This window comes from Lepidochelys kempii, chromosome 14 (assembly GCF_965140265.1).
Source record: "Lepidochelys kempii isolate rLepKem1 chromosome 14, rLepKem1.hap2, whole genome shotgun sequence".
NCBI classification, from domain to species: domain Eukaryota; kingdom Metazoa; phylum Chordata; order Testudines; family Cheloniidae; genus Lepidochelys; species Lepidochelys kempii.
In genome coordinates this window covers 33,912,698-33,940,373 of record NC_133269.1, presented here as the reverse complement: position 1 = coordinate 33,940,373, position 27,676 = coordinate 33,912,698, and the positions used below count along the sequence as shown (strand labels likewise).

Sequence of the window (27,676 nt, the reverse complement as noted above, 5' to 3'; positions counted from 1 at the left end):
GCACAAGGAAAAGGTCTCAGACACGCTGGTTTGGGCTCTGATTCTGGTTCCTTTGCTTTGGAAGTTTCTTTCTCTCTTCGGAGAAGAGAAACGGAGTCTCTGGCCGGATCCGCCGTGAGCCAGGTTTCTGTCCCCGCTGCTGGGGTGAGGAGGGAGGAGGTTTCCTTCGCTTTTCCCCACCAGGGGGCTCTGGGGATTGCTCAGGAGGGGAAGCTCCTAGGGCTCGAGCTCTCTCTGCTCAGCAGACCGGGGGTTGCGCTTCCTGGGTCAGATGCAGCCGCTGCTAGCTCCGTTGTGAGCTGAGGAGCTCCGGCTTCCCAGCTGTGCGGGGAGCGCCCTGCATTAACCCCGCTCTGCCGACAGCTGAGCCGGAGCCTGCAGGTGAGGGGAGAGACCCGGGGGAAGGGCCGGGGCCGGGCAGGAAAGTGACTCTGCACCGACGGCCCCTCCTCGCCCCAGCTCTGCTCCCGGGGGGCGGGGGTCTGCGAGTCCCGGAGCTGCTGCTGCTGCCCCCCCAGCTCTGCCCCCCTGAGCGCCGGCAGGAGCCGAGCCAGCGCCGGGGGAGCGACCGCCCTGGGCCCGGGCCCGAGTCTCCCCCCCCAGGGCAGGGGACAGGCGGGAGTCGGGGGCAATCTGGGGAGGGAGGTTCCCGGCTCCCAGCCCTGCCCAGCCCCATTCCCTGCAGCACCCCAGGGCCGACTGACTTTCCTGGGAACAAGGTCAGGAGCAGGGAGAGGAAAAGCCAGTTCCTGCCTCTGCCTGGTCCCCAGCTGCTGGGGGGATGCGCTGCCCGGAGACGGTGTCAGGGGGGATCCCCCAGAGCGGCTCCTTTCTCGGGTTTGGTTCAGACTGTGGGTTGAAATGCGCTCCCTCCTCGAGAGAGAGGCTGGGTCTGTGTTGTAATAAAGTGGGGCAGAATTAGGGTCAAAATTTCTTCCTCAAAGTCCAGACTCCAGAGACAATCATATATATATATAATCACAATCACACTCACAATAAATACATAAAAAAGATTGTGGGGTCCCCTTCAAAATCATCTGGCAGGCCGGGTCTGGCCAGCGGTCCGCCTTGTGACTGCCCCGTGTCTAGAGCATCTGTCTGCAGGGAAAGAGCCAGGAGGGAATCGGGGCGTGAAATGGTGCCAAGGCCCTTTTGAAACCTCCCTTCTCGCCCTGACAGGCTGCAGAATCGGGTCCGGATTGTCCCTGGCTCCCCGGGGGGCTGGGAAGGGAAATGGCTGCTGTGGAACCAGCTCAGGTAGGGGATATTTCTGGAACTTATGGGGTCTCCTCCTGGAGGGAGAGGGGCAGAAAACGCAGGGGGGTGAGGAAGATGGTGGTGAGTGGGTGGCAGGGGGTGACAGACCTGTCCTGGGACTTGCGTGATCTGGAGCCTGGTTTATAGGAACAGGCCCACTGGGAGGAAAACTATAGCATGGGTGCCGTGGTATTCCCATCTTCCCCTCTGTCTGGCTTATGAGCAAGAATAGGTACTGACTTTTATTTTTCCCTGGGAGTGCTCCGCCCCCTCCCCTGAGGCTCCACCCCCACTGCGCCTCTTCCCACCCCTGCTCTGCCCACTCCTCAAAGACCCCGCCTGCTGCTTCTGCCCTTGCCCAAGCCCCTCCCCCAGCCTCTGAACAGCTGGTGGGTGCTGAGCCGAGGCTGGAGCACCCACGGAGTCGGCACCTATGCTTATGAGTCTTGCTATGGAGGCTGCCATGACCCCCTCCTCCCCCTCCAGCTGGGTGGGTTGTGAGGGTTGAACCTCATGATATAAAAGTGTGATGAGTCTCCAGCACCCATGCTAAGGCGACAGCCCCTTCAGCTCGGCTGCAGCGAGAGACTCGGTGTGCAGCTGGTCCAAGTTTTTCAACCCCGGCGTTTTCCCAGCAGGACCAGGTGCAACAGGAGACCCCGGCGGCTGGGATGTGGGGAGAACTCCGTGCCCTGAGGGAAGGGCGTTGTGGGATCCCGGTCCAGCATCCCAAGAGGGAGGAGAGCGAGGCTGAGGAGCAGAGCCCTGGCTGGCCCTTATCCCCGCGGACGCCGTCCCGGTCCTTGCTGGGATGCTCGGAGGGGGAAGATTGTCCATTGAGGACGGCACAGACGCCTCCCCGGTCTCGGAAAGCGGCAGACACCGCAGGCCTTGAGCAGGCGGTGCCGTGCCGTGCGTGGCCTCATGGGCACGAGGTTCCTTCGTTCCCCAGGGAGGCACCTGAGGCCTGCGTCTCCCTGGGGACAGGCCCCACTAGGGGCCGTGCCGAGGGCAAGGCTGCCGTTTCAGAGCAGGCCAGCGAGGAAGCCCATCGGTTGCAGTTCCGCTCAGGCGCTGCCCGGCCTGGAGAAGCTCCCCGAGAGATGCTAGCCCGGCTCAGCCGGGCTGCTCGGCTCTGGCTGCGGCCCGGGGAGTGCACCAAGGAGCAGATAGTGGACATCGTCGTGCGGGAGCAGTTCCTGGGGGCACTGCGGCCGGACGTGCGGGCCTGGGTGACGGCGAGGGAGCCCCACAGCAGCGAAGAGGCGGCTGCGTTGGCTGAAGCCTGCCTGGGGCAGGGGGAGTCGACCCAGCCTGTTCAGGTAGCTTATACGATGCGAGGTGGGGAAATGCTGCGGGAGCAGAGCCAAGTATGTGGCTGAGAAGGGATGGTGGGAGAGACAGATCTGATGGGAAATCAAAGGATCTTCCCCCACACACCCCTGATGCTGTGGGACAGGGGCCCATGGCCCATCTACTTTTCGCCATGGGCCCCACCCTGCCCTTCCTCCTCCTCCTCCCACCCCCCCTCCCCACCACCGAGGCTCTGCTCCCCAGCCAGGCCGGCAGCTGGAGCCAGGGCAGGTGGAGGTCTACGGCTCCTCACAGCTGCCCGCACAGCTGTTACCATGGCCAGGCTGCAGCTCTGAGGCCTCGGCCGGAACCAGATTAGGGTAAGAGCCATGTGTGCAGCTGTAGGGAACTGTGGGCCCTCCACATGCCCTGGGTGGGGACGCAGGCGAGGGGCTGCTCTTGAGCTCCCCCACCCCGGACAGGTGGAGCTGCCGCAGCTCCCCAGCTGGGCTCGAGCTGCTGGATGGGCCGTGGGGACAGGACCACAGAGGGGGCGGGGTCTCTCCCCCCCTCTCCGCCCAGACTTTGGGAAGGCTCCACCGTCCCTGTTCGGGAGGCCTCGGCCTGAACAAGATTCCACAGATGAGAGGAAGGGTCAGCGTATCGAAACGTCCCCTCTGAGATCTGGGCCAGGCCGGCAAAATCCTTGTCCAGCAAGTCTCGCTGTGCACCCTGTGTGAGGGGTCGTGGGCAAGTCCGTGCATGTCAGCAGAAGTGGTATAGTTATTATTTGCTCTATGTATTGCTGAAGTCCCTAGGGACCCCCGCCCTATTATGCAGGACAGGGTGAAAATCTAGAACCAAGAGACAGCGCCTGCCCCCAAATGCTCACAGTCTTAAGATGAGGCAACAGCTGCATAGACCAGCGTCATGGCTCGGTGGAGTTTCACAGGCAGCGCCTCCCCATGAATCGGGCAGTATGGAGCACAGAGTGAAGGTGCTTGCTGCAAAAACGTTGGCATGACCAGCACGCCAAAGATAGACTCCTGTATTTTAAGGCCAGAAGGAAGCATTATGATCATCCTCTAGTCTTATCCCCTGCATAACACAGACTAGAGACTCCCACCCCAGGAGGCCTTCATAGAACCCAGCAACTTGTGGTTCAACTAGAGCCCAACTTTCACAGAGAGATGTCCGCTCTGGAATATAGGAGCGGCCACTCTGGGTCAGACCAAAGGTCCATCTCGCCCAGTATCCTGTCTGCTGACAGTGCCCCATGCCAAGTTTAAAGGTTTCAAGTGATGGTTTATTGCCCCCACACTTCAATTTGTCCCTTATTTCCAGTTTCCTTGTGGTGTGAAATGAACAAATAACCTGCGGAAAGCTGGTGGAAGATTTTGTGCCAGGGTGGGGGGTTTTTTTCCAATGTGAAGTGTCTTTTTTTGACAGACAGAAACATTTCTGAACAATTTTTTCATTTTGGTCAGTTTTTTGTTTGTTTAAGAAAATTTTGGTTTAGTTTCACTGAGAAGCCTCCCCCTCTTCCCCCCCCCCCCCGGTCTTTTTATTACCTTGATCTTTTTTCCAACAGGGGAAGGAGCTTTTAAAACTGAAAAGTGGGGATTTTCCCACAGAAAGGAAACAGAAGTTTTTAATGTTTTTTTTTCAAAAAACCCCCACCAAACCTTAAAACAGCTTAAAAAGGAAAATGTCAGACAAAATGCAACATTTCCATTTTTTTTAAACTTTTTTTCCCCACCAAATAGACTTATCTTCTTCAGACCTTCTGTATAACACTAACTGAACCAGTTGTCTTTAAAAAGAAAAGCAGTGGTTCTTAACCAGAAGTACCCTCTGGGGGACACAGAGGTCTTCCAGGGGGTACATCAACTCATCTAGATATTTGCCTAGTTTTACAACAGGCTACAAAAAATGCACTAGCAAAGTCAGTACAAACTAAAATTTCATATCGACAGTGACTTGTTTGTAGAGCAGTATAAACTATACACTGAAATGTAAATACAATATTTATAGTCCAATCGATTTATTTTATAATTAGATGGTAAAAATGAGAACGTCAGCAATTTATCCCTAATAGTGGCTGTGATACTTGTATTTTTATGTCTGATTTTGTAAGCAAGTCGTTTTTAAGTGAGGTGAAACTTGGGGATACGCAGGACAAATCAGACTCCTGAAAGGGGCACAGTAGTCTGGAAAGGTTGAGACTCATTGCTGTAAAGCAAAGAATGCAGCTGTTCACTGTTATAGTTCAGGGCACCTCTAGTCCAGAGCTTGGGGGGCGGGCGGCAGGAAGGGGAGTCAAGATTCTCAAAAGTAAACCAGCAACACATGCATAAAACAGCACGACAGGGTGGTACGGTCCTCCGAGGGAATGGAAGGAACCAAAGAGAGAAATTAACCTTGTGGACTGAGCCAGATGCTGAAGGTTCAGGTTTCATTTGGCTGGGTGAGAATAAAGAGCAGGAGGGCTCCATCTCGCACCTGCTGGATCCTGCATTGGAGGAATTCCATATGGAGCTTCCATAGATTTGCTTGGTCGGTCCCTGTGAACCCCGTGAGAACCACCTCAGTTTCACATACTAATGAGTGACCCTCATCCTGGGAGACTGAAGGTGCATTAGGTAGCAGAGGCATAGATACAGACTCCGTGGGTGCTCCAGCACTCAAGTACCCATGGGAAAAAAATAGGGGGTGCTCAGCACCCACAAGCCACATCTGTTGGGCCGGCCAGGGTTTGCTGCCAATCAGCTGTTTAGTGGGGCCCCCGGGCTGGCCGGCCTCAAGGGAGGGCAGAGAGGAGCCAGCAGTGGGCGGGCAGGAGGCCTTGGGGAAGGGGACTGAGAGGAGCGAGTGAGGGACAGGCCAGGGAGTTGGGAGAGTGGGCGGGAAGAGGCAGAGTGAGGGTGGAGCCTTGTGGGAAGGGGCAGGGCCTCAGGCGGAGCACTCACCGGGAAAAATAAAAATCAGCGCCTATGAGCAGAGGGAATGGCCAGAGGCCTGAATGATGAGTGGGGAGATGTTAGACCAGGAGTGAGTGAGCAGCACATGGGAGCAGTAGGGAGGAGATTCTAACTTGGGGATTAGGGATACTATAAGCCTTACTGAAAGTAAACAGGAAACTAGAACAGTCTGGGGCAGGTAGCACTGTGACTGGGGAACTGGTCCTGAGTGGGGAACTGTGGCTGTTTCAGGGACAGGTAACCTTCGAGGAAGTGGCTGTGTATTTCACGCAGGAGGAGTGGGCTGTGCTGGACCCAGGTCAGAGAGCCCTCTACAGGGACGTCATGCAGGAGAATTACGAGAGTGTGACCTCGCTGGGTAAGGGATTCCTTGTTCCCTTGGGTATTGGAAGCTTTCTCTCCACAAATATCACGTTCAGTGCTTAACCCTTCAGCGTAACACTTCACTATTAATTTATCTCGCTCTTCGACTTTCCTCCCCCTCTTTTCAGGTGGAAAAGGAGAGATGGGAGAAAGTAGAACTCTGGCAGAGTTCTTTCTCCCAAAAAATAATTATCATTTCAAAATATTTTCTAAAAATGGAATTGAAAGCTAAACTGTTTTGCAAATGAAATAATTTTCAACCAAATCTCATTTTCTGAGGAGAAGTCTTTTTGTTGAAAGTTTCATTCCCCGCTACAGCCTGGTATCTGGCCTAAGTGTTTTGATGTTAGTGCTGTGGCTGGGTCACCTGGCGTGTGCAGTTCCCAGCATCTTCTCCAAGGGGACGAAGCATGTCCGACTCTTCCAAAGGGTCTCTCATGTCCGTCTTCCGATACCACGTCCCCACAGCGTCGGGGAGGGGCCGGGTTAAGTCATGGAACTTTCTTTGTAACAGACATTCCACAAACCATTCATTCACCCCATCCCACCATGTTCTTCCCCCCTCAGCAGGATTTCTCATTCCCAAACCCGACGTGATCTCCCGGCTGGAGTGAGGGAAAGAGCTGTGGGTCTCGGATCCCCAAAACTCTGAGGAAAGGGGGAGTCCATCCAGCCCTTTATCCCTCAGTGACCAGTCTCAGGTGCTTCATAGGAGGGACAAGAAACCCCCTTTGGACAATTATGGAACAACTTGTTTATAGTTTCTTCCTAGTCCCCTTTCTCTGGCCTGTTAGTGGTTGGTTTATACCCTGAATGAGGATTTAGTTCCCTTCCTCAGGGCCTTCTCACTCTGTGTTCCTCTCTCCTCCCAAACCCTCTCTCCCACAACTGCGCCTTCCTTCCCCGTCCCTTCTCTGCAGATCTCAGCTTCATGGTTCCATCTCACCCTTCCATTGACTGCACCTAGTTTCTCTCCCCACAGCTCCCCTGGCAGAGGCAGAGGCTGGCATGGAAGGGATAGAGCCGGAGAGGTGAGTGACGGTGGCTCTTCTCCTCATCATCTGTCCCTGGTGCTCACCTATCCCCTGTGCGTGTGCTCCTGGGACTAGAGAGGAGCTGTCCTGTATCCCCAGCAGTGCGATGACCCAGAGTCACTCCCGTCTGACAACATCCGGTCTGAAATTAACTTTTGAGTTCTCAAGCCAGTTCCCAGTGGGACAGTCTTGCCCCATCCCTATTATTAGCATCAGCGCTGTTGTGAACAGCTTCAGCAGAGAGACCAGTGACTGACAGGGACATGTAGACAGGATGGCCATCAGGCTGTGAGGAGAGATGGTGGGATCAGGACCCACAGAGCCCTCAGAGACTTCCCCTCAGAGCCATGGCTCAGGGAGATGCGCTTCCATCCAACCTCCTCTCTTGACATCTGATTCTTGCAGTGCACCAGGATTGGAGGATAAACCAGAGGAGGTGCCTGACCCCAAAGAGGAAGAGGAGGAGGATGAAGACTTCACCAAGGAAGATGACCTCACTTACACGGATGACCTGCGCAGTGAGAATTACCACCCCTCGCTGGACAGGTAAGGGATGCTAGAGCTGGGCTGGGAGGGAGCTGACTGCACTGCTCTCTGAAGGGCTGCCAGGCTGGACCGAAGTCTTGCACTTTACAAAGAGTCTGTGTATGTTCTGATGTAATTCCACAGCCCTGGTCTTCTGTCCCTTCACCTTCCGTGGCCCTTTCGTACATTAACAATTAACCCAGGAACCCACTGGGCGCATACAGAACAAGCTCTCCATAGCTTTTCCTGGATCTCTGCCCTTTCCCACCTGCTCCCTGCTTTGTGGTTGCCAACACCTTGCTGGTATAATTGAGGCCTCACTCTGATTTCACAGGTAGCTGTGGTACCCCGGGATGCTCCTAAACACCACTTCTGAGAGCTCCTAATTCTCAGTTATATGAGTGAGATCAGAATCCGGCCCTGGAATTGTAAATTCCCCAGGGCAGGGACCTTATTTTCATTACTGGTAAGAGGAGGGGAAGAGATTTGCCCACTGCAATGTCAGAGGGTAGATGGCCCTTTGAAGGCTCAGGGCCCAGCCCAGCTCTGACAGGCTCCACACTGGGGAATGAGGCAGCTCAGGTTCACCTGAGGGAACTGGGAGGCAGTTAATTAGGCAGGGAAGCACCTGGGCATGATAAAAAAAATTAAGGACCTCAGTTAGAAGGGGAGTTCCCGAGAGGAAAGGCAGCTGCTAGAGAGCCGCCCTCTAGCAGGCTGGTGAACTGCTAACACTCCAAAGAAAGAGAAGCATGGCAAGCCTATAGGCAGGAGGTAGCAGCAAGGGGCTGACAAAGACTGGTTCTAGCTGATCCAAACAGGCCCCGAGCTGAACCCAGTGAGTTGGGCAGGCCTGGGCTCCCCTGCATACTCCAGCCAGGGGCTTATGGAGAAGAAGGTTCTAAACGCAGGAGACCTAGGGCTGAGTAACGCCTACTAGAGCCATGGAACTTCTGACTCCCCTTCACCCTGAAGGGGCCAGAGACTGCTGAGGATCTGGCCAGGAAAAGTCAGGTTGTAACAAGGACTTGACAAACACAGAGTTGGGTGTGATAGCATCAGGGGCTGGAGCCAAGTTGGTGTAGCTCCCCACCTTGCCACAAGGGGGATCTGATCAACAAAGGCCCCTGATTTCACCCACACAGTGAGTCAGTTTCAGAGCTAGGAACAGAACCCAGCTGTTCTGCCACCCAGTCTTGTACCTTAACCACAATCCCATCCTTCCTCCCAAGCTTCCTTGTGACTTTGTCCTGATATTGGAAACGAGAGACCCATTTGTTAAACATACTCTGCAGAGGGAAGGCTGCTCTGACAAATCTAACCCTGACTGTTGTGTGACTAAACTCTCAGCTCTAACCTGACGTGAACGTGGAATAATACATTGATTCCTTTAGCACTGGCTTGGAGGAGATGCTTTTAGTCTGTGTGCCTCTCCCTGAGTGGCATTGGGTTGCTTTTCCTCTGTTTCCCATGTCTAGCTTCACCTGCCATTAGAGAGCCCCCTCTCACAGGTTGTAATCAGTTGCTATGTCCATCTTGTCCATCCAGTGACTCCGAGCTGAAAAGAGAACAAAGCCAGAACAAGAGCCGCAAGAGACCCGTGAAGGGTGCGCAGCTGCCTACCGAGGCGAGTCCAGCCAACGGCAGCCCCTCTGAGGAGAAGGCGGTGCAATCCAGGTGAGGGGGAAGACAGGCAGAGGGCCAATCCAGGTGAAGAGGGAGAGCCTGAGCACATAGGGAGAGGAGAAAGGAAGGCAAGAAGTGGGTGAGTGAGAAGGAAGGGGTTGAGATCAGTTTGTCTATCTCAGCTCGATCATCCAAGTGGCTCTGGGCCCATCTGAGATGCGACTACATTTCCCAACCCCAAAGTTTTCGAATGCTGGCTAACCTAAAGGCCTGAGGGCGTGTGTGGGGCTGTCCTGTGCTCTGAAACTACAGACCCCTGACAATAGCAGCCAGACCAAACCGCAGCCAATTCCCAGCGCAGAGCTGTCTACTACACCACGCTGGGTGTCTCAGGCCTGGTCTACACTTAAAATGTAGATCAACATGGGTACATCACTCAGGGGTGTGAAATTTGTCTCACCCCTAAGCGCCATAGCTATACCGGCTTAGCCCCTGATTAGATGCAGCTAAGTGGATGGACGAATGCTTCTGTATACCTAGCCAGTGCTGCTCACGGAGGATGCTTAGCCACTGTGATGGGAGCCATGTGAGGACCTGAGCAAAGCCCGTTGACATTAATAGAGATTCTTTCCATTGACTTCAATGGTAATAGAGCCAGTAATGAAACTTGGGGACAGCGGGGGAGACAAGCGTACTAGTGTCTGGGTAGTCAGAGAGAATATAGTAGGGCTGAAGTTTGCCCACGTCACAGCTCCATTCAATGCAGGTGGAGCTGTCATGGAACCAGTTGCAGCTCCCTGATCCTGCGCCGTCTGCCCTCTGCATAACTTAGAGAAGCTCCTAAACTGCTCTAACTCATACCACTGGCATAAGATCCCTAACATCAATGGAGAATTGATATATCAGAGCTCGCCCCACAGCACCAGAGAGTGCAGGGAGGGTTCCACAGGAGCCATCCCTCCCTGGAGAGAGTTCCACTGACACAAAGGGATTTCTCCTCTGGCCATGTGGGGCCAGAACATGGCCTCTGTGTTGCCCAAGTGGTACAAAGTGGCCATAGTGTACTGCACTATCCTACTCACCAGGGAAGAGGCGAATGGCTAAATAGGGCTTCAGTGTATAAGTAGTTACTCCTGGGGGAATTTTGCACCAAAATATTAAAAATTCTGTGCACAGTATTTTAAAATTCTGCATATTTTATTTGTCAAAGTAATACAACGTAATCGTGCCAGTTTCAGTTATTTTGGTAATTTATTTCAAATACCCGTAAGCAAGTATGTCTGTAACAATACAGACAACAACAACAAAAAGATTCAGGAAATGTTTTTTGACAAATAGATTCTCTACCGGGCATATTAATACAGAACTTTGATCATAATTCATTTAAACTACAATACAGAAATGTATTTCCCACATCATTGAGAAGCAGTACAAAGGCTTGGGGATTTCAGGGGTAATGAAGGAGCTGAGGGAGAGGGAAGTAATTGCTGGGAAGGAGCCTGGAAGTGAATCTGGAGGGTTGGTGGATGTGGGTGGGAGAAGTATGGAACAGGTTTTTTTGCGGGGTGGGGATTGTTGGGGAACCTCCCCCATGTCTCTCCCATTCAGTCAGGCATATCTACTGCCTCTGTCTCCATGTGTCCCTGCATCCCCACTCCCCATTCAGCCATTCATTTCTGCATATGTCCCCATGTGGCCCTGCACCCTTCCTCCCCCCCCGTCTCCATGTGGCCCTGCACCCCCACTCCTATTCGGTCCTGGGCTCAAAGTTGTCACCCCACTAGCTCCTTTGCTCCCACCCCAGACTGTCCCCCTCCACTATCCCTCCGGAACGTCAGTCTGTGTGACCCGCCTTAACAACACCGTGTGTCCCACTCTGCCCCCCTCCATATCCCGTGCCTCCTCACCTGGCACAGCACTGTGAGGAGGGCAGCCTCTGTCTTCTCCCTCTCCATGGCTGGTTGCTCTGACCCGTGACTTAGCTGTCCTCTCTTCTGGCATCACATCAGCCCCTAGTGCGTGAAAAGTGTAATTGCAGTTTCCTTTCACTTCCCCATCAGAATCAATTTTTCTACAGGGGGAAAAAATATCTCCGGGAGGCATTCATTCTGCACTTGAGCAGTGGCTCAGAATTCCCCCAGGAGTAAACTAATGCTGTAGTTTTCATAAGGTTCCATCACACAATGATAATAAATATTCAGCAGTGTAGTGTCTGGTTCTCTGCACTGAAGCTGCTAGTGTGAATTTGTAATACTTTTATGCAGAAAATGATGTATGCATTAGCGTATTGTTTCTTAGATTATAAAGCCAGAAGGGACCATTGTGATCATCTAGTCTGACCTCTTGCATAATGCTGGCCACTGGACTTCCCTGAGTTAATTCTTGTGTGCACAAGAGCAGATCTTTTAAAAAAAATATCCAATCTTGATTTAAAAATTGCCAGTGATGGAGAATCCACCACAACCCTTGGGAAGTTGTTCCAAAGGTTAATTACCCTCATTGTTAAAAATGTGCCTTATTAATAATCTGTATTTGTCTAGCTTCAATTTCCAGCTTTTGGATCTTGTTATACCTTTGTCTGTTAGATTGAAGAGCCCTCTGTTATTACATTTCTAGATAAATGATGCTGAAAATTTGCTCATTGCTGAGAAGATGTGTTGGTTTCAGTACTATGATGTTGATAGTTGAGTTAATCTCTGAAGATCCAAGGAAGCCAAGTTAAGCTTGGGTGGGTGCTGGAAACTGCTTGGGGTGACTGAGCCCAATGCAACCTTCACTGAAGTGAGAGGAATGACTTGCAATAAATCACTGCGAGTTGGGTCAGGTTCTTAGTGAATGATTAGGCTCCAAGTCACCAAAGTATTTAAAAGTCAGTACTGCCGATCTCAAGTGTACAGAAGTAATGAGTAACATCTCAAAAATCATGAATATTTGATTTGAGTGGTTTGGGTTTTTTTTGGATTTTTCTAATAATAAATTATAGGTTCTTTAAATTTCTCTCCATTTTATCTAAATAAACGCTGGTGGTCGCTTGACTCTGGGACCTGGGGCTTTAAGAAAGACACCAAATATCACAAGACTCTCAGTAAAATCACAAGGGCTGACAATGGTGCCTGTGCTTACACACATGGATAGTCCCATAGAAGTCAATGGGCCTACTTATATGCCTAAAAAGTAGCATATGCTTAAGTCTCTTCTTGAACTGCGGCCTTACATAACACCAGGGAATTAATTATAGACCCTAACTCTTTCTTTCCAGACTTTCTAATGTTTTTATTACACAGGAAGGTATAAAAGCATTTCCTTTGGAATTAGCTGAATTAAGTGTGAACAGTCTTCCATCCTCAACTATCTCTTCATGATTATATGTTTTTGTGGGAATTATGGGAGAAAGAAGCCCCAAAATATAAACCCAAACAGATACCAAGTAAGTATTAACATGCACAGTAAAGGATCTTCTGCCTTTTTCCTTTCTAGATGTTTTTGTGACTTCAGTTCTATACTGAAAGTCTATTAATGTCTGTTTTACAGGGGCTGTGAAACTAAGTAACAGTTTGCTACCAGTAGAGAACAAGTTCTGGAGGCATTAATCGAAACACAACAGAAAATAATGGTAAATTATATATTTAATTTGCGCTGCCCCTTCCTCTCCCTGCAGCATTTTAATTTTACCATTAGAGGTACACCATATACTCAAAAATCATGCTTGTGTCTGAAAACTTTCAAAATCACTGGAAATAAAAATATTATTTCCCTCTAAATCTTTCTTTTCCCTTCAGTTTCTTTACTTTGTGCATTTGAGACTACTCTGTTGATCGTCTTTTAGGGCCAGATTTTCAAAGGTGTGTAAGTGCTTAGTGGAATTTTCAGACGTGCCTAACTAAGTAGGATAGATATCAGACTCCCACTGAAATCAAATGTAGAGCACCTGAACTTTTCACGCATTTTAAAGATCGGCTAAACTTGTTTGTGGTGTCCCTTTAAGGTTTAAAGGAAGTAATGGTTTTGATCAAATTAGTTACACATTGATGTGTGGTTTTTGCTGTAGCCATTATGATACCAGCAGCTAGGGACATGGAGACAGAAAAAATAATATCAGAGGAGCAAGAGAGAGCGCATCAAGAGCACGTCACATACTGGAGTGTGTGTTCCTTCGCAGATGACTCTCATCTCCTTCTGTAAGTACCGTCAACCCAATCCGATGACAATGCCTGTGTGCAATATCATAGAATATCAGGTTGGAAGGGACCTCAGGAGGTCATCTAGTCCAACCCCCTGCTCAAAAGCAGGACCCATCCCCAATTAAATCATCCCAGCCAGGGCTTTGTCAAGCCTGACCTTAAAAACTTCTAAGGAAGGAGATTCCACCACCTCCCTAGGCAACGCATTCCAGTGTTTCACCACCCTCCTAGTGAAAAAGTTTTTCCTAATATCCAACCTAAACCTCCCCCACTGCAACTTGAGACCATTACTCCTTGTCCTGTCCTCTTCCACCACTGAGAATAGTCTAGAACCATCCTCTCTGGAACTACCTCTCAGGGAGTTGAAAGCAGCTATCAAATCCCCCCTCATTCTTCTCTTCTGCAGACTAAACAATCCCAGTTCCCTCAGCCTCTCCTCATAACTCATGTGTTCCAGACCCCTAATCATTTTTGTTGCTCTTCGCTGGACTCTCTCCAATTTATCCACATCCTTCTTGTAGCGTGGGGCCCAAAACTGGACACAGTACTCCAGATGAGGCCTCACCAATGTCGAATAGAGGGGGACGATCACGTCCCTCGATCTGCTCGCTATGCCCCTACTTATACATCCCAAAATGCCATTGGCCTTCTTGGCAACAAGGGCACACTGCTGACTCATATCCAGCTTCTCGTCCACTGTCACCCCTAGGTCCTTTTCCGCAGAACTGCTGCCTAGCCATTCGGTCCCTAGTCTGTAGCTGTGCATTGGGTTCTTCCGTCCTAAGTGCAGGACCCTGCACTTATCCTTACTGAACCTCATCAGATTTCTTTTGGCCCAATCCTCCAATTTGTCTAGGTCCCTCTGTATCCTATCCCTTCCCTCCAGCGTATCTACCACTCCTCCCAGTTTAGTATCATCCGCAAGTTTGCTGAGAGTGCTATCCACACCATCCTCCAGATCATTTATGAAGATATTGAACAAAACCGGCCCCAGGACTGACCCCTGGGGCACTCCACTTGACACCGGCTGCCAACTAGACATGGAGCCATTGATCACTACCCATTGAGCCCGACAATCTAGCCAACTTTCTACCCACCTTATAGTGCATTCATCCAGCCCATACTTCCTTAACTTGCTGACAAGAATACTGTGGGAGACCGTGTCAAAAGCTTTGCTAAAGTCAAGATACAATACATCCACTGCTTTCCCTTCATCCACAGAACCAGTAATCTCATCATAGAAGGCGATTAGATTAGTCAGGCATGACCTTCCCTTGGTGAATCCATGCTGACTGTTCCTGATCACTTTCCTCTCATGTAAGTGCTTCAGGATTGATTCTTTGAGGACCTGCTCCATGATTTTTCCGGGGACTGAAGTGAGGCTTACTGGCCTGTAGTTCCCAGGATCGTCCTTCTTCCCTTTTCAAAGATTGGCACTACATTAGCCTTTTTCCAGTCATCCGGGACTTCCCCTGCTCGCCACGAGTTTTCAAAGATAATGGCCAATGGCTCTGCAATCACAGCCGCCAGTTCCTTTAGCACTCTCGGATGCAACTCATCTGGCCCCATGGACTTGTGCACGTCCAGTTTTTCTAAATAGTCCCTAACCACCTCTTTCTCCACAGAGGGCTGGCCATCTATTCCCCATGTTGTGATGCCCAGCACAGCAGTCTGGGAGCTGACCTTGTTCGTGAAGACAGAGGCAAAAAAAGCATTGAGTACATTAGCTTTTTCCACATCCTCTGTCACTAGGTTGCCTCCCTCATTCATTAAGGGGCCCACACTTTCCTTGGCTTTCTTCTTGTTGCCAACATACCTGAAGAAACCCTTCTTGTTACTCTTAACATCTCTCGCTAGCTGCAGCTCCAGGTGCGATTTGGCCCTCCTAATTTCATTCCTACATGCCCGAGCAATATTTTTATACTCTTCCCTGGTCATATGTCCAACCTTCCACTTCTTGTAAGCTTCTTTTTTATGCTTAAGATCTGCTAGGATTTCACCGTTAAGCCAAGCTGGTCGCCTGCCATACTTACTATTCTTTCGACACATCGGGATGGTTTGTCCCTCTAACCTCAACAGGGATTCCTTGAAATACAGCCAGCTCTCCTGGACTCCTTTCCCCTTCATGTTAGTCCCCCAGAGAATCCTACCCATCCGTTCCCTGAGGGAGTCGAAGTCTGCTTTCCTGAAGTCCAGGGTCCGTATCCTGCTGCTTACCTTTCTTCCTTGTGTCAGGATCCTGAACTCAACCAACTCATGGTCACTGCCTCCCAGAGTCCCATCCACTTTTGCTTCCCCTACTAATTCTTCCCGGTTTGTGAGCAGCAGGTCAAGAAAAGCTCCCCCCCTAGTTGGCTCCTCTAGCACTTGCACCAGGAAATTGTCCCCTACGCTTTCGAAAAACTTCCTGGATTGTCTATGCACCGCTGTACTGCTCTCCCAGCAGATATCAGGAAAATTAAAGTCACCCATGAGAACCAGGGCATGCGATCTAGTAGCTTCCGCGAGCTGCCGGAAGAAAGCCTCATCCACCTCATCCCCCTGGTCCGGTGGTCTATAGCAGACTCCCACCACTACATCACTCTTGTTGCTCACACTTCTAAACTTAATCCAGAGACACTCAGGTTTTTCTGCAGTTTCGTACCGGAGCTCTGAGCAGTCATACTGCTCCCTTACATACAGTGCTACTCCCCCACCTTTTCTGCCCTGCCTGTCCTTCCTGAACAGTTTATAACCATCCATGACAGTACTCCAGTCATGTGAGTTATCCCACCAAGTCTCTGTTATTCCAGTCACGTCATAATTCCTTGACATCACCAGGACCTCCAGTTCTCCCTGCTTGTTTCCAAGGCTTTGTGAATTCGTATTTTAGCACTTGAGATACCCTGCTGATCGCCCCTCATTCTCAGTATGAGGCAGGAGCCCTCCCCTCACAGACATTCCTGCCTGTGCTTCCTCCCAGTATCCCGCTTTCCCACTTACCTCAGGGCTTTGGTCTCCTTCCCCCGGTGAACCTAGTTTAAAGCCCTCCTCACTAGGTTAGCCAGCCTGCTTGCAAAGATGCTCTTCCCTCTCTTCGTAAGGTGGAGCCTGTCTCTGCCCAGCACTCCTCCTTCATGGAACACCATCCCATGGTCAAAGAATCCAAAGCCTTCTCTCTGACACCACTACGTAGCCATTCGTTGACTTCCACTATTCGATGGTCTCTACCCAGGCCTTTTCCTTCCACGGGGAGGATGGACGAGAACACCACCTGCGCCTCAAACTCCTTTATCCTTCTTCCCAGAGCCACGTAGTCCACAGTGATCCGCTCAAGGTCATTCTTGGCAGTATCATTGGTGCCCACGTGGAGAAGCAGGAAGGGGTAGCGATCCGAGGGCTTGATGAGTCTCGGCAGTCTCTCTGTCACATCGCGAATCTTAGCCCCCGGCAAGCAGCAGACTTCTCGGTTTTCCCGGTCAGGGCGGCAGATAGATGACTCAGTCCCCCGGAGTAGAGAGTCCCCGACCACCACCACCCGCCTCCTTCTCTTGGGAGTGGTGGTCGTGGAACCCCCCATCTCAGGACAGCGCATCTCATGCCTTCCAACCAGCAGAGTCTCCTTCTGCTTTCTCGCCCCAGACATATCATCTGGTCCACTCTCCGCAACGGTACCTGTGGAGAGAACATGAAAGCGGTTAGTTACCTGTGTCCGCGTTGCTGAAACCCGGACATTCCCCGTTCGTCTTCTGGAGGTCACATGTTGCCAAGCTTCTTCACTGGCCTCTTGGCTCTGCTGTGCAACCTGCTCTATATCTGTAGAGCTTTGTGCCCGTAGAAGCCTATCCTGACTTTTGTCCAGAAAATCCTCCGTTTCTCATATGCAACGCAGGGTCGTTATCTGTTGCTCCAGACCTTCAATCTTCTCTTCCAGTATGGAGACCAGCTTGCACTTTGTACACGCAAAGTCGCTTCTGTCCTGTGGAAGAAAGACAAACATGGCACATCCAGTGCAGGTCACAATAGCTGAACCCCTCCCTTCCATATCACCTTCTTACTATGAGCTTCCTCAGAGAAGTTGGCAAGATGTAAGCCTCACTGGGCTCACTCCAGGAGAACTCCTGCTGTGTGCTGCTCTGCTGTCCCCCGCTGCTCAGCTGGTTCGCCGCCGCTCAGCTGGTTCGAGAAGCTCTGGCTATTTTTAAACAGCCAGGCTCCCCTGAAACAAACAGACAGACAGCCCCACTGCCCGCCCCCTGCAGGCTACCAGCCAATCGGACACTCGCTCAGGCTCTCACACTGCCCTCCCAGCAAACACATGTTCGGATACTTACTCAGCAAACACGCATATACAGTGTTGCAAAGCGTTGAGCAGCCTCAACTTGCACTTGCAAAGTAAGCTGCATAGCCTGCATCTTACATAGTGAACATGGCAGATCATCCGTGATTTTTAACATCCGTTTTCTTCACCAAAATGAGAATTTTGCCATTTTCTAACTTCTTTCTCTTTTCAGGACATTCCATCACAGACCAACAACAACAAAAGCAAAGTGACTGCAAGATTTACCTTGGAAGGTGGATAATGCAGACAGAACATTTTTAAATTAGATCAAACTTAAGTGTATGTTACCAAACTTTCTCTGTGTTTAAAAATATTAGATTAACGTGATTACGACTGAATCTTTTTTTCTTAACTGTATTATTTGCAATACATTGTGTTTAAAGACTTTTTATTGTTCGTAAATAATAAAATTTAATCATGTTTGTAACAGGATAATTGTTTTTAATTTAATTACACTATAAATAATGGAAACTTGTAGCTATTTTGTGTGGTGAGGAGTAGGTATTTAAAATAACTGTCAAACAGCACAGAAATAAAATCATTTTCTGTCTTATTTAATGTCCAGAGTGGATTTTTCTAAAAGTTTTTAATGCTCTTTATTTTTATCATGCAAACGATGGACTTATCCAAGAGCAGCTTGGTTCTACTGACCTAGTCAAGTTTTAGTATCATTTCATTATTATTTGTATTACCGTAGTGCCTAGGAACCCTAGGATGACTGCATCTCGGGGGTGTCCTACCAAATACATCCACACTGCATTGAAGGTCTTAAATTTTCTGATTACATCTCTATTACAAGCCATCAGAGCTTTGAAATTGTAGAGTGATGCTTTCTCCTTTCGGTCTTATTGTTTTGTCCATCTTTTTACTTTAATTAAAAATTGGGAAATATGATACCAAAAAAGCCATTAGGAGAATGGTATTGGTTGCATGGTTATGGCCAAATGTTCAAAATGTTCATCAGGACCTCTGGAGCTGCTGAGTCCTCTTGAAAAACTAACCCTGAAGGCCTAATTTTCAGAAGCACTGAGCACTTGAGATTCTAGTTGAAAGTCAGGGGAGCAGGCTGTGCTCGTCTCCTCTGGAAATCCATGACCATGAGTGCGCAGAAGTCAGGCAAATGTTAAAGGCTGCACATGTAACCTTAACTCTGCCCTCTTGTGTAACTGTTCCAATGTACTCTATTAACTTTAGGAACACATGCTATTTCTAAATATAGTATTGTCAATTTCTTTTTCCTTGCCATGTTAGACACACACATAGGATCTTGCAGTGTGTAATAGTTTTTGTATGCCAGAAAAACTGAGGTTACTTATATGGAAACGTACTATCACTATGAGCACAGAGACCCAACAATTGTAACATTGCGCAAGTTGTCCTCGGCTAGCTTGTTATCTGGTGAATCTTGGAGCCTCTCATGGAGCAGGAAAGCACTGAGCTCAGCTGTATCTAGCATGCCTGCGGTATATTTAGGCTTGGAAAGATTAGATTGTTATTGTTCAATGTCAATAAACATCCATTTCATCATACATACGCACAAACCAACAAAAAAAAATCCATTGAAAATTTACAGAAAGGCAAAGTACGAAAAATGCTGCCTGAGAACATTTTAGAGGTTGATTTAAAGCAATTTATATATTGTGGCATGATGTTGACTGTATGTTTTTATAGTTACAGTAGAACGTCAAAGTTATGAACACCAGAGTTACAAACTGACCAGTCAATTAATCAGGCCCCAGTAGAGACAAAAAAAAAAAGGGAAATACAGTGCAGTACTGTGTTAAATGTAAACTGTTAAAAAAAAATAAAAGGAAAGCAGCATTTTTCTTCTGCATAGTAAAGTTTCAAAGGTGCATTAAGTCAATGTTCTCTTGTAAACTTTTGAGAGAACCATAACGTTTTGTTCAGAGTTACGAACCATTTCAGAGTTACGTACAACCTCTGTTCCTAAGGTGTTCGTAACTTTGAGGTTCTACTGTGTAAACCTTTAACTTTTGAACCCTAGTGACCCCAGCAGCCTGCGGGGTGAGCTGGACAGAGCCCTGTATCCTTTCGGCAGGGGTACCCTTTATCAGAAAGATGGGGGTGTGCACCCAGCCTACAACTAAAGCCTAGCAGTCCGTGGAAACACCCAGGCCCCGATCCTCAAAGATGTTTAGGTGCCTATTTCCCATTGATTTCAATGAGACTTAGGCATTTCAAGATCTTTCACGATTTGAGCACTGGCCTCTACACTGACCTGATCTTCAAGACATGAAATTCATAGTGCTGGGCCAAACTAGAGCTCTTCCCGTTGCCTGAGAGGTGTTGCTGTGTCCATGTGGGTGTCAGTGAGGCTTGGAGGTCCAGGAAGATGCCAGAGCAATCCTAGGGTGGCCACCCTAAATTCTCCTTTGACCAGGGTTTGCTTTGGGTCCTTGAGATCCAGGGCAGACCAGAGCCGCCGTGCCCTCTGGGATTCAGGGGTGCTTGGAATGAAACCCTGTCACTCAATGCCACAGGCTCAGTGGCTTTTTGGCAGGATTGACCGGACTTCCCAGGGATGCTCTCAGCTGGGGCAATCTGGAGCTTTGGTGGGAAGTCTGATCTTATAGGGAGGACTTGGGTGTCTGAGGTGAACAAAGGGGGAAAGACTCCTGGTGTCTCCATGGAGGGCATTGAGCTGGCCAAATGCTCTGGATCCCTTTCCAATCCTCATCTGGTGCTAGCTAGAAAAAGGACAGGGAACTCTTCGTCTTCCTGTGCCAAGGCCACATGAGTCCTGAGAAGGGGCTATTGGGCACCCTTGGATTCTGCCAGCTACGTGAGATCTGGCACCAGAAGCCCTTTCTGTAGGAGGAAGCTGGAAGCTGGAGATCCCTGCCCCAGAGAAGGCCAGGCAGCCTTCGTCTCCTATGCCTTCTCGCAATGACGGGAAGAGAGAGACGTTCATGGTGGAGATGGGGAAGGGTGTACAGAAAAGGAAAACACAGGACAGGGGAGAGGGAGACTACATGGGGAGAAAGGAGGAGAAGAGACACACCCCTCTGGGAGCACCATATCAGTTTGTTTCTTCCTTTGCAGCCGCAAGAAGCGGGGACAGCTGAGCAACAAGGATGTGGCCCAGATCGGCCCCAAAAGAATCAGGTAGGAAGCTGGCCTGGAACCCTGGACATGACTCTGCTGGCTGCCCTGCCCTAGAGCCCTTATAGTAGCAGAGCTGGGCTGCAGACCAGTCCCTTGTATCCCTGCTCCCCACAGCTGGACTCCCCATTCCACTGAGCAGCCGGTGGTGCCTCCTGCAAAGGGAAGTAGTTGGGCAGGGGTAGGATCTCCCGCTCTGTCTGGATTGGCCTCTTGGTGGGGGTTGCAGCGCCATTCCAGTTGGACTTAGAGGTGAGGAAAAGCCCCATTAGCCCCAGAGCCACACACCAGGGGCTGCTTCCCACAGCCCATTACCTAACATACTTTTCAATGGCCCCAGTGATGTGCAGTCCTCTTGCCACTTGGTCTCCTGTCCATTCCCCCTTGCAACCACCCCTCTCGTGTCCCTGCATAGGCTCACAGCCAGTGATACTCCCTGGTGTTTCTTGCATATCCACCACACCCATCGGTTGGCGTCTTCCACAGGGCATGCGACCCACCCCTTAGCGCCCCCAACCCACACACCTTCCCCGTTGCTAGTGGTGTGCTTTGTCCAACCTGTCCACCACTCCACCCCCAATACTTTGCACAGCTGACCAAGAGACCAGAGCAGATGGGCATAGATGGGAAAAAAAGAGTTTGGAAAGGAGCTGGAGAGCCGGTGAGGCAGGGAGATGAAGGGGGCTTTATCCAGATGTCACAAGCTGCAGAGGAGAGGTGACGAAGGCAGCTGGTGAGCAGAGAAAGATCCAGGAAGGTGGCTGCAGAGGACACGGCTCTTGCCCCTGCAGCGGGGAGAGGAGAGGACGAGGGAGGGTTTGAGAACCGAGGGGCTGCTGAACTGCATCCTGGCTCCATCAATAACCTGCAAGATCCTCACCCCCTCCTCTCTGCAGGAAGGCAACCAAGCGTGAGATGCTCCTGTGCGACTTCGAGGGCTGCGGCAAGATCTTCTCCAACCGCCAGTACCTGAACGTGAGTGACACAGTGACCTGTGGGGAGGGGCACCTGACCCACCCCCAGCACCGCCTGGTCCCTGTTGGGATATGTGGCCTAAAACCATTATGGTATCAGCCCAGCTGCCGGCTTGACAATCAGTTCAGTGTGACCCACTGGTGAACGTATGTTACGGGTCCCCCTCTGTGCCTGATCCACAGAGAATAGGAGTCTGCGATGGTCTTACCATAGTTCAATCTGTAGCTACTTATGCTTTTAATTCTGGACATCCCCATTTCAATCCTCAGCCCAAATGGGAGCTGTCACATATGCCCCGATCGTTCCCATCTGACTGGCTGTTCAGTGAAACGAGTCCGTGTGTCCTCAGTTCCCAGCAGGACAAGATTCTATATCAGAGCTAAGGCCCCAACCCAGAGCTGATCGACATCCATGGTGAGATTCCCACTGATTGCAGTTGACTCTGGAACGTGATCCAGTTGGCCTCCTTTGCTGCAGCCTCCACAGAAAGGCTGGGGGCTGAATGGGTCATAGAGTTATGGCTTCCCTCTGCTGGGTCCCACAGGGAGAGCTGAGTGGCACCAAGGAGACCCCCTGTATTGGGGCTGTTGGTCCAGCCCCAAAGTCAAACCAAGCATTCCCTCTGACTCCCAGTTCCGTGGTAGGGCGCTCAGTTAGGTATGAACCAGGGAGGATGGACTGTGGGGTCTCTAGGCGGCAGCTGACCCTACCCTCTGCTTCCCCTCCACCCCCAAACGGCAGTACCACAAGAAATACCAGCACGTGCACCAGAAGACCTTCACCTGCTCTGAGCCCAGCTGTGGCAAGTCCTTCAACTTCAAGAAACACCTGAAGGAGCACGAGAAGCTGCACAGCGGTCAGTATGCCTGAGCACAGGGGCTAAAGCCTCAAAGCACCTGCCTTTCTGCTACGGTGCTGGGCTCTCCCTCCCCTCAGCATGCACACAGCTCTCTCAGGGCCCCTCAATCCAGATCCACAGGGCTTTAGTCCAGTCCTGGGCTCCTACACACACACACAAACCGCTGCCAGTACCCCTCAGTCCAGCCCCACAGCTCCCCTTCTGTCCCAGCCCAGAGCTCCTACACACACACACAGCCCTCTGCCAGTACCCTTCAATCCAGCCTCACAGCTGCCCTTCAGTCCCAGCCCTGGGCTCGTACACAATCATCTGCCAGATGCCCCTCAATTCCAGCCCCACAATCATGCAGGTCTGCCAATGCATTTCAATCCCAACCCACAGGCCCCCTTGTATTCCATCCCTGGGTTGGGCCCCTTTCGACCTTTGCCGATGCCCCCCAGTCCTGATCCACAGCCCCCACTACTATTCTAGCCCTGGGATTCCCTCCCACCCAGCCCCAGCTCTGCAGGTGCCTCTCAGTCATGCCCTGCAAACAGCGCTGTTATTCTAGCCCCAGGAGCCACACCCAGTGCTGCTGCTAATGCATCTCAGTCTGGACCCACAGAATCCTCTGCTGTTCTGGTCCTGAGCTCCCCCTACACACACAATTCTGCCAGTGCCCCTCAATCCCAACCTGCAGGTCCCACTGTCATTCCAGCCCTGGACTCACTACCAATATCTGCTCTGGCACCCCCTTGCTTTTTGTCCCATGGACCTACTGCCCTTCTCTCATCCCTACCTTTGCTTCCACTTGGGTAAAATGCCCTGCCCTACATCCCGCTGCCCAGTGCAGCCAGTAATCTGCTCTCCTTCCCCCTGCAGACAAACGGGATTACATCTGTGAGTACTGCGCCCGCCCCTTCCGCACCAGCAGCAACTTGATCGTCCACAGACGCATCCACACAGGGGAGAAACCCATACAGTAAGTAGCAAACCTAGCTGGCTTGCTCTGTGACTTGGGGTCCTTCCTCTGTGTTGAGCTCTCTCTGTCCCTAAGAATTGCAGCACTGAGAGGCCAAAGGTGGAAATCCCTGATTAGGTGCCATCGATCCAGTTCTGGAGGATACAGTCCCTAGGGCTGTCCGGGCCCTCTTCCTAAGTACACCACAGACGAGGCCTCTCCCCCTCACCCCTTTGATGTCTACACCCATTAGATGCTTGTAGACCAGAGGTCCCCAAAGCCTGCCTCCCTAGGGTGGGCGTGGAGAAATGTCCAGGAGGGCACAGCGGGGCCCAGGCCAGCCCCCAACTCCTGCTCCCAGCTCTGTTCCAGTCCCGCCCCCATCCACATCCCTGGCCCCACGTCTTGTCCCATCCCCAGCCTCAACACAGCGCTGCTCCCTGCCCCGCATCAGTCCCCAGCCTCAGCCACTGGCTGCGGCCCTGTTCCCAGCCCAGGGCCAAGGCTGGGGGCAAGGCCGGGAGCGGAGCCACACCTGGCTGCGGGCCCGGGTGCTGGCACCCACTGCAGCTCAGCTGCGGGTCCACTCCCGCATCTGTCCCCAACCTCGACCCCTGGCCACAGCCCAGCTCCCAGCCCCACCCCCAGCCTCGGCCCCCTTCCACTGACCATGCCACCTCCCTGCCTCCCCAACCCGCGGCACCATTCCAACCTGGGCTCCGGGGACGACAAGGGGAGGCGCAGAGAGGGGAAAGGGGGGGGGGCACGATCCTCAAAAGTTTGAGGAGTACTGAATAGCCTGTTGAACTCATTGCCACAGGAAGTTGCTGAGGCCAAAGATTTAGTGAGATTCCGAAAAAGGATTGGACATTTATTCGGAAACAAGAATATTGAGAATGACCAAAATGAACAATAGCAATTTTGGAAGGGAGATTAAACCTCCTGCTTCAGGCTTTAAGCCAGTTCTCTAGCCATTAGAGCCCGGGACCAGACCTAACGTGCAGGCCAGGTTAGCCCACATTGGCCACCATGAGGTTCTTACACCTTGCTCTGAAGCATCTTGTGCTGAGCTCTGTCAGAGACAGGGTAATGGGCCAGATGGGCCTTGAGTCTGGTCCAGTCTGGCAGTTTCTGTGTTCCTGTCTACTCTGTGCATCCCACTCTGAGCTTTCTCTTTCTCTGATTCCCTGCCCGGCTTTCTCCACACTCTCCTCTTGATCCCCTTCCCCACCCACAGGTGTGAGATCTGTGGCTTCAGCTGCCGTCAGAAGGCCTCCCTCAACTGGCACATGAAGAAGCATGACGCCGACTCCTTCTACCTGTTCTCCTGCGACATCTGTGGCAAGAAGTTTGAGAAGAAGGACAACGTCACCGCACACAAAAGCAAGAGCCATCCCGAGGTGGCTGCCGGCCCGGTCCAGCCTACGCCGGAAATGCCAGCACCCGGCCACTGGGACGCGCCATCCCCGCTCTCCAGCCTCGGTGAGGACACACCGACCAAGGACCACCCATGTGCACCATGCCCACTTGCCACAGAGCAGCTGGAGATCCCTGCACCGAGCCTTTGCAAAACGGAGAAGGCGGAAGGGCCGGTGTCCCCCATCGCAGCCTCCGCCGAGTAACGAGCCATGCTGAGCGGGATCTGTGTCTGACTAGCGCTTGGGGGCTAAACCACGGGGGATGTTGGCAGAGATGATCCCAGCAGGATCCTGCCTTCCAGCTGGACTCTGCTGAGAGTGGGACATAAAGCACTTAGAAGAGGGGTGGGGATAATGACTGAACCATGGCTGGGGACTACAGCAGAAGATCTGAAATTCTGCCCAGGTACTGAGAGTATGAGGACAGGGAGGCAAAGGCAGCCCTGCGCAGCCTCCCCACACCACAGTCAGTAGAGCGCAGACTCTCCATTGGCCAAGAGGACTGACACCAGCACCTTCTCTGGAGCAAGGGGGCTCTGAAGAGAAATGCTGAGGTTCACCCTCCCCAGGAACAGGCCTTGGGTTTGCTACTCTCGGCTTCAGGGCTTTGGACAAATCCTCAATAAAGAATTATTTTGTGTCATGCCTGGGGTGGGGAGAGCACCTTCTCTGATGGGGCTGCTGGTTCTGCCAGCCTGGGCAGGGCAGGGTTGAGGGTAGGTGAGCCTGTCTTCATCCCAATGGCCACAGCTCCTGCTGCTGTTTCCCTGCCATTCTCCTGTGAAATTACCCCATCCCCGGTTGGTGCAGCTCCTCTGAGTGGAGGTTCAGCAGCCACCCCCCGTCCAGCTGCAGAAAAGCCTGCCTGTGTTGTGGTCTTTGCATTAGAGCAGAACCTTGGCATCCTAATGGAGACTGTGAGCCCATTGTGCTGAGAGCTGCAGGCATGCACTGTGAGAAAGTCTCTACCCTGAAGAGCTCCCAGTGTAAATAGACCAAACAGACAAAGGGCAGGAGACAGTAAGGATTCTGATCCCCTCTTTTCGCATGGGAGACCGAATCACAGACAGACTAAGGGCCAGATCTTCAAGGGTATTTAGACTCCTAAAGTCTGTGGATTTCAATGGGAGTTAGGTGCCGATCTGGGCATAAGGGTAAGATGTTCAGTAACACCTCGGTCCTGCTGAACATCAGTGTCTCCTAAGTCACTTAGACCCAGATCCTCAAAGGTATTTAGGCTCCTAACATCCATTGAAATCGTGAGCATTAAGAGCCTAAATACCTCTGAGGCCCATGTCTTAGGCATGTTTGAAAACTTTACCCCAGGGGACTTGCTCAAAGATTGCTTATTAGGAAAGGGATAGATAAGAAGACAGAAAATGCCATATTGCCTCTCTATAAATCCATGGTTTGCCCACATCTTGAATACTGCATGCAGATGTGGTCGCCCCCTCTCAAAAAGGATATATTGGAATTGGAAAAGGTACAGAAAAAAGCAACAAAAATGATTGGGGTATGGAACCGCTTCCGTATGAGGAGAGATTAATAAAACTGGGACTTTTCAGCTTGGAAAAGAAACGACTAAGAGGGGACGTGATATAGGTCTGCAAAATCATGATGGGTGTGGAGAAAGTAAATAAGGAAGTGTTCGTTACTTCTCATAACACAAGAGCTAGGGGTCACCCAATGAAATTAATGGGCAGCAGGTTTAAAACAAACAAAAGGAAGTATTTCTTCACACAACGCTCAGTCAGCCTCTGGAACTCTTTGCCAGAGGATGTTGTGAAGGCCAAGACTATCACAGGGCTCAAAAAAGAACTAGATAAGTTCATGGCAGCTAAGTCCTGCCAATGGCTATTAGCTAGGATGGGCAGGGATGGTGTCCCTAGCCTCTGTTTGCCAGAAGCTGGGAATGGGTGACAGGGGATGGATCACTTGGTGATTGCCCGTTCAGTTTATTCTCTCTGAAGCACCTGGCATGGGCCGCTGTTGTAAGACAGGATACTGGGATACATGGGCCTTTGGTCTGACCCAGTATGGCTGTTCTTATATTCAGAGAGTCTGTGACTGAGCCAGGAATTGAAACCATATCTCGCCACTTTTGCACAAGATGACCTCCGTTTTCTTCCTGGATCCTCTTTACTTATGTCACGGGAGAAGATTTCAAGTGATGGAGGCCCAACTCCTCCAAAGCGTTTAGGCGCCTAACTCCTAATGGGATAACTGTCTTGCATATTAAGCAGGTTTTTGTTATGTGGAGTCAGCAAAAGCTCTGAACCCTCTTCTCAACAAGATACCAGTCCCTGGAGACGTGAGCCAGAGGGAAGAGAGGATTTTCTCAGCAAACGAAGCTTCAAAGTTGAAGAACTGACCTCAGTGTCTGCGTTGTAAAATGTCACCTCCCCTCAGTCATAGTCCAGATGCACCCCGATTTCCCCAGGGTTCTCATTCAAGGCCAGAGGGGTGTGCGGGGAGCTGAGAGCCCAGTACTGCCCTCGGTACAGCCCCACTGTCCAGATCCCTCCTCTGGCTTGACACTCAACTCCCCATTCCCCCTCACGATCTCTCTGGCCACCCCTATGGCCCAGCCGTCCCAATCACCTACCTCCACCTCCCGGTAGTGACTCTCCTTGGAGCCCAGAACACAAGTATGAGTCAAATCTCTTGGGGATATCAGGCAGACTCTGCCTTGCGTTTCCTCGGCACATGGTCTTCTAGTCCTTGAAGAGGACGAGCTTGGGGTGGGCTGTCTGTGGACAGAGTCACTTCTCCCCGAGAGG

At 51.2% G+C, this 27,676-nt stretch overlaps 1 protein-coding gene across 5 annotated transcripts; it reads left to right on the top strand.

Moving 5' to 3' along the window:
- Positions 1 to 246: 246 nt before the first annotated feature.
- On the top strand, positions 247 to 25,959 carry LOC140898277 (uncharacterized). 5 transcript variants are annotated; one of them, XM_073311895.1, is made up of 12 exons: positions 247 to 381; positions 1,180 to 1,257; positions 1,896 to 2,579; positions 5,763 to 5,889; positions 6,877 to 6,925; positions 7,334 to 7,474; positions 9,002 to 9,130; positions 20,645 to 20,707; positions 21,601 to 21,679; positions 22,421 to 22,535; positions 23,400 to 23,499; positions 24,716 to 25,959. In XM_073311895.1, exons 2-12 carry the CDS (start codon positions 1,234 to 1,236, stop codon positions 25,098 to 25,100), a joined length of 1,896 nt encoding a protein of 631 aa, XP_073167996.1. In that variant the 5' UTR covers positions 247 to 381; positions 1,180 to 1,233; the 3' UTR covers positions 25,101 to 25,959. The 5 variants fall into 5 exon arrangements, with proteins under 5 accessions (XP_073167996.1, XP_073167997.1, XP_073167995.1 ...); XM_073311896.1 differs by having other exon boundaries at positions 1,893 to 2,579; positions 5,805 to 5,889; XM_073311894.1 differs by having other exon boundaries at positions 1,893 to 2,579.
- The last annotated feature ends 1,717 nt before the right edge of the window (positions 25,960 to 27,676 follow it).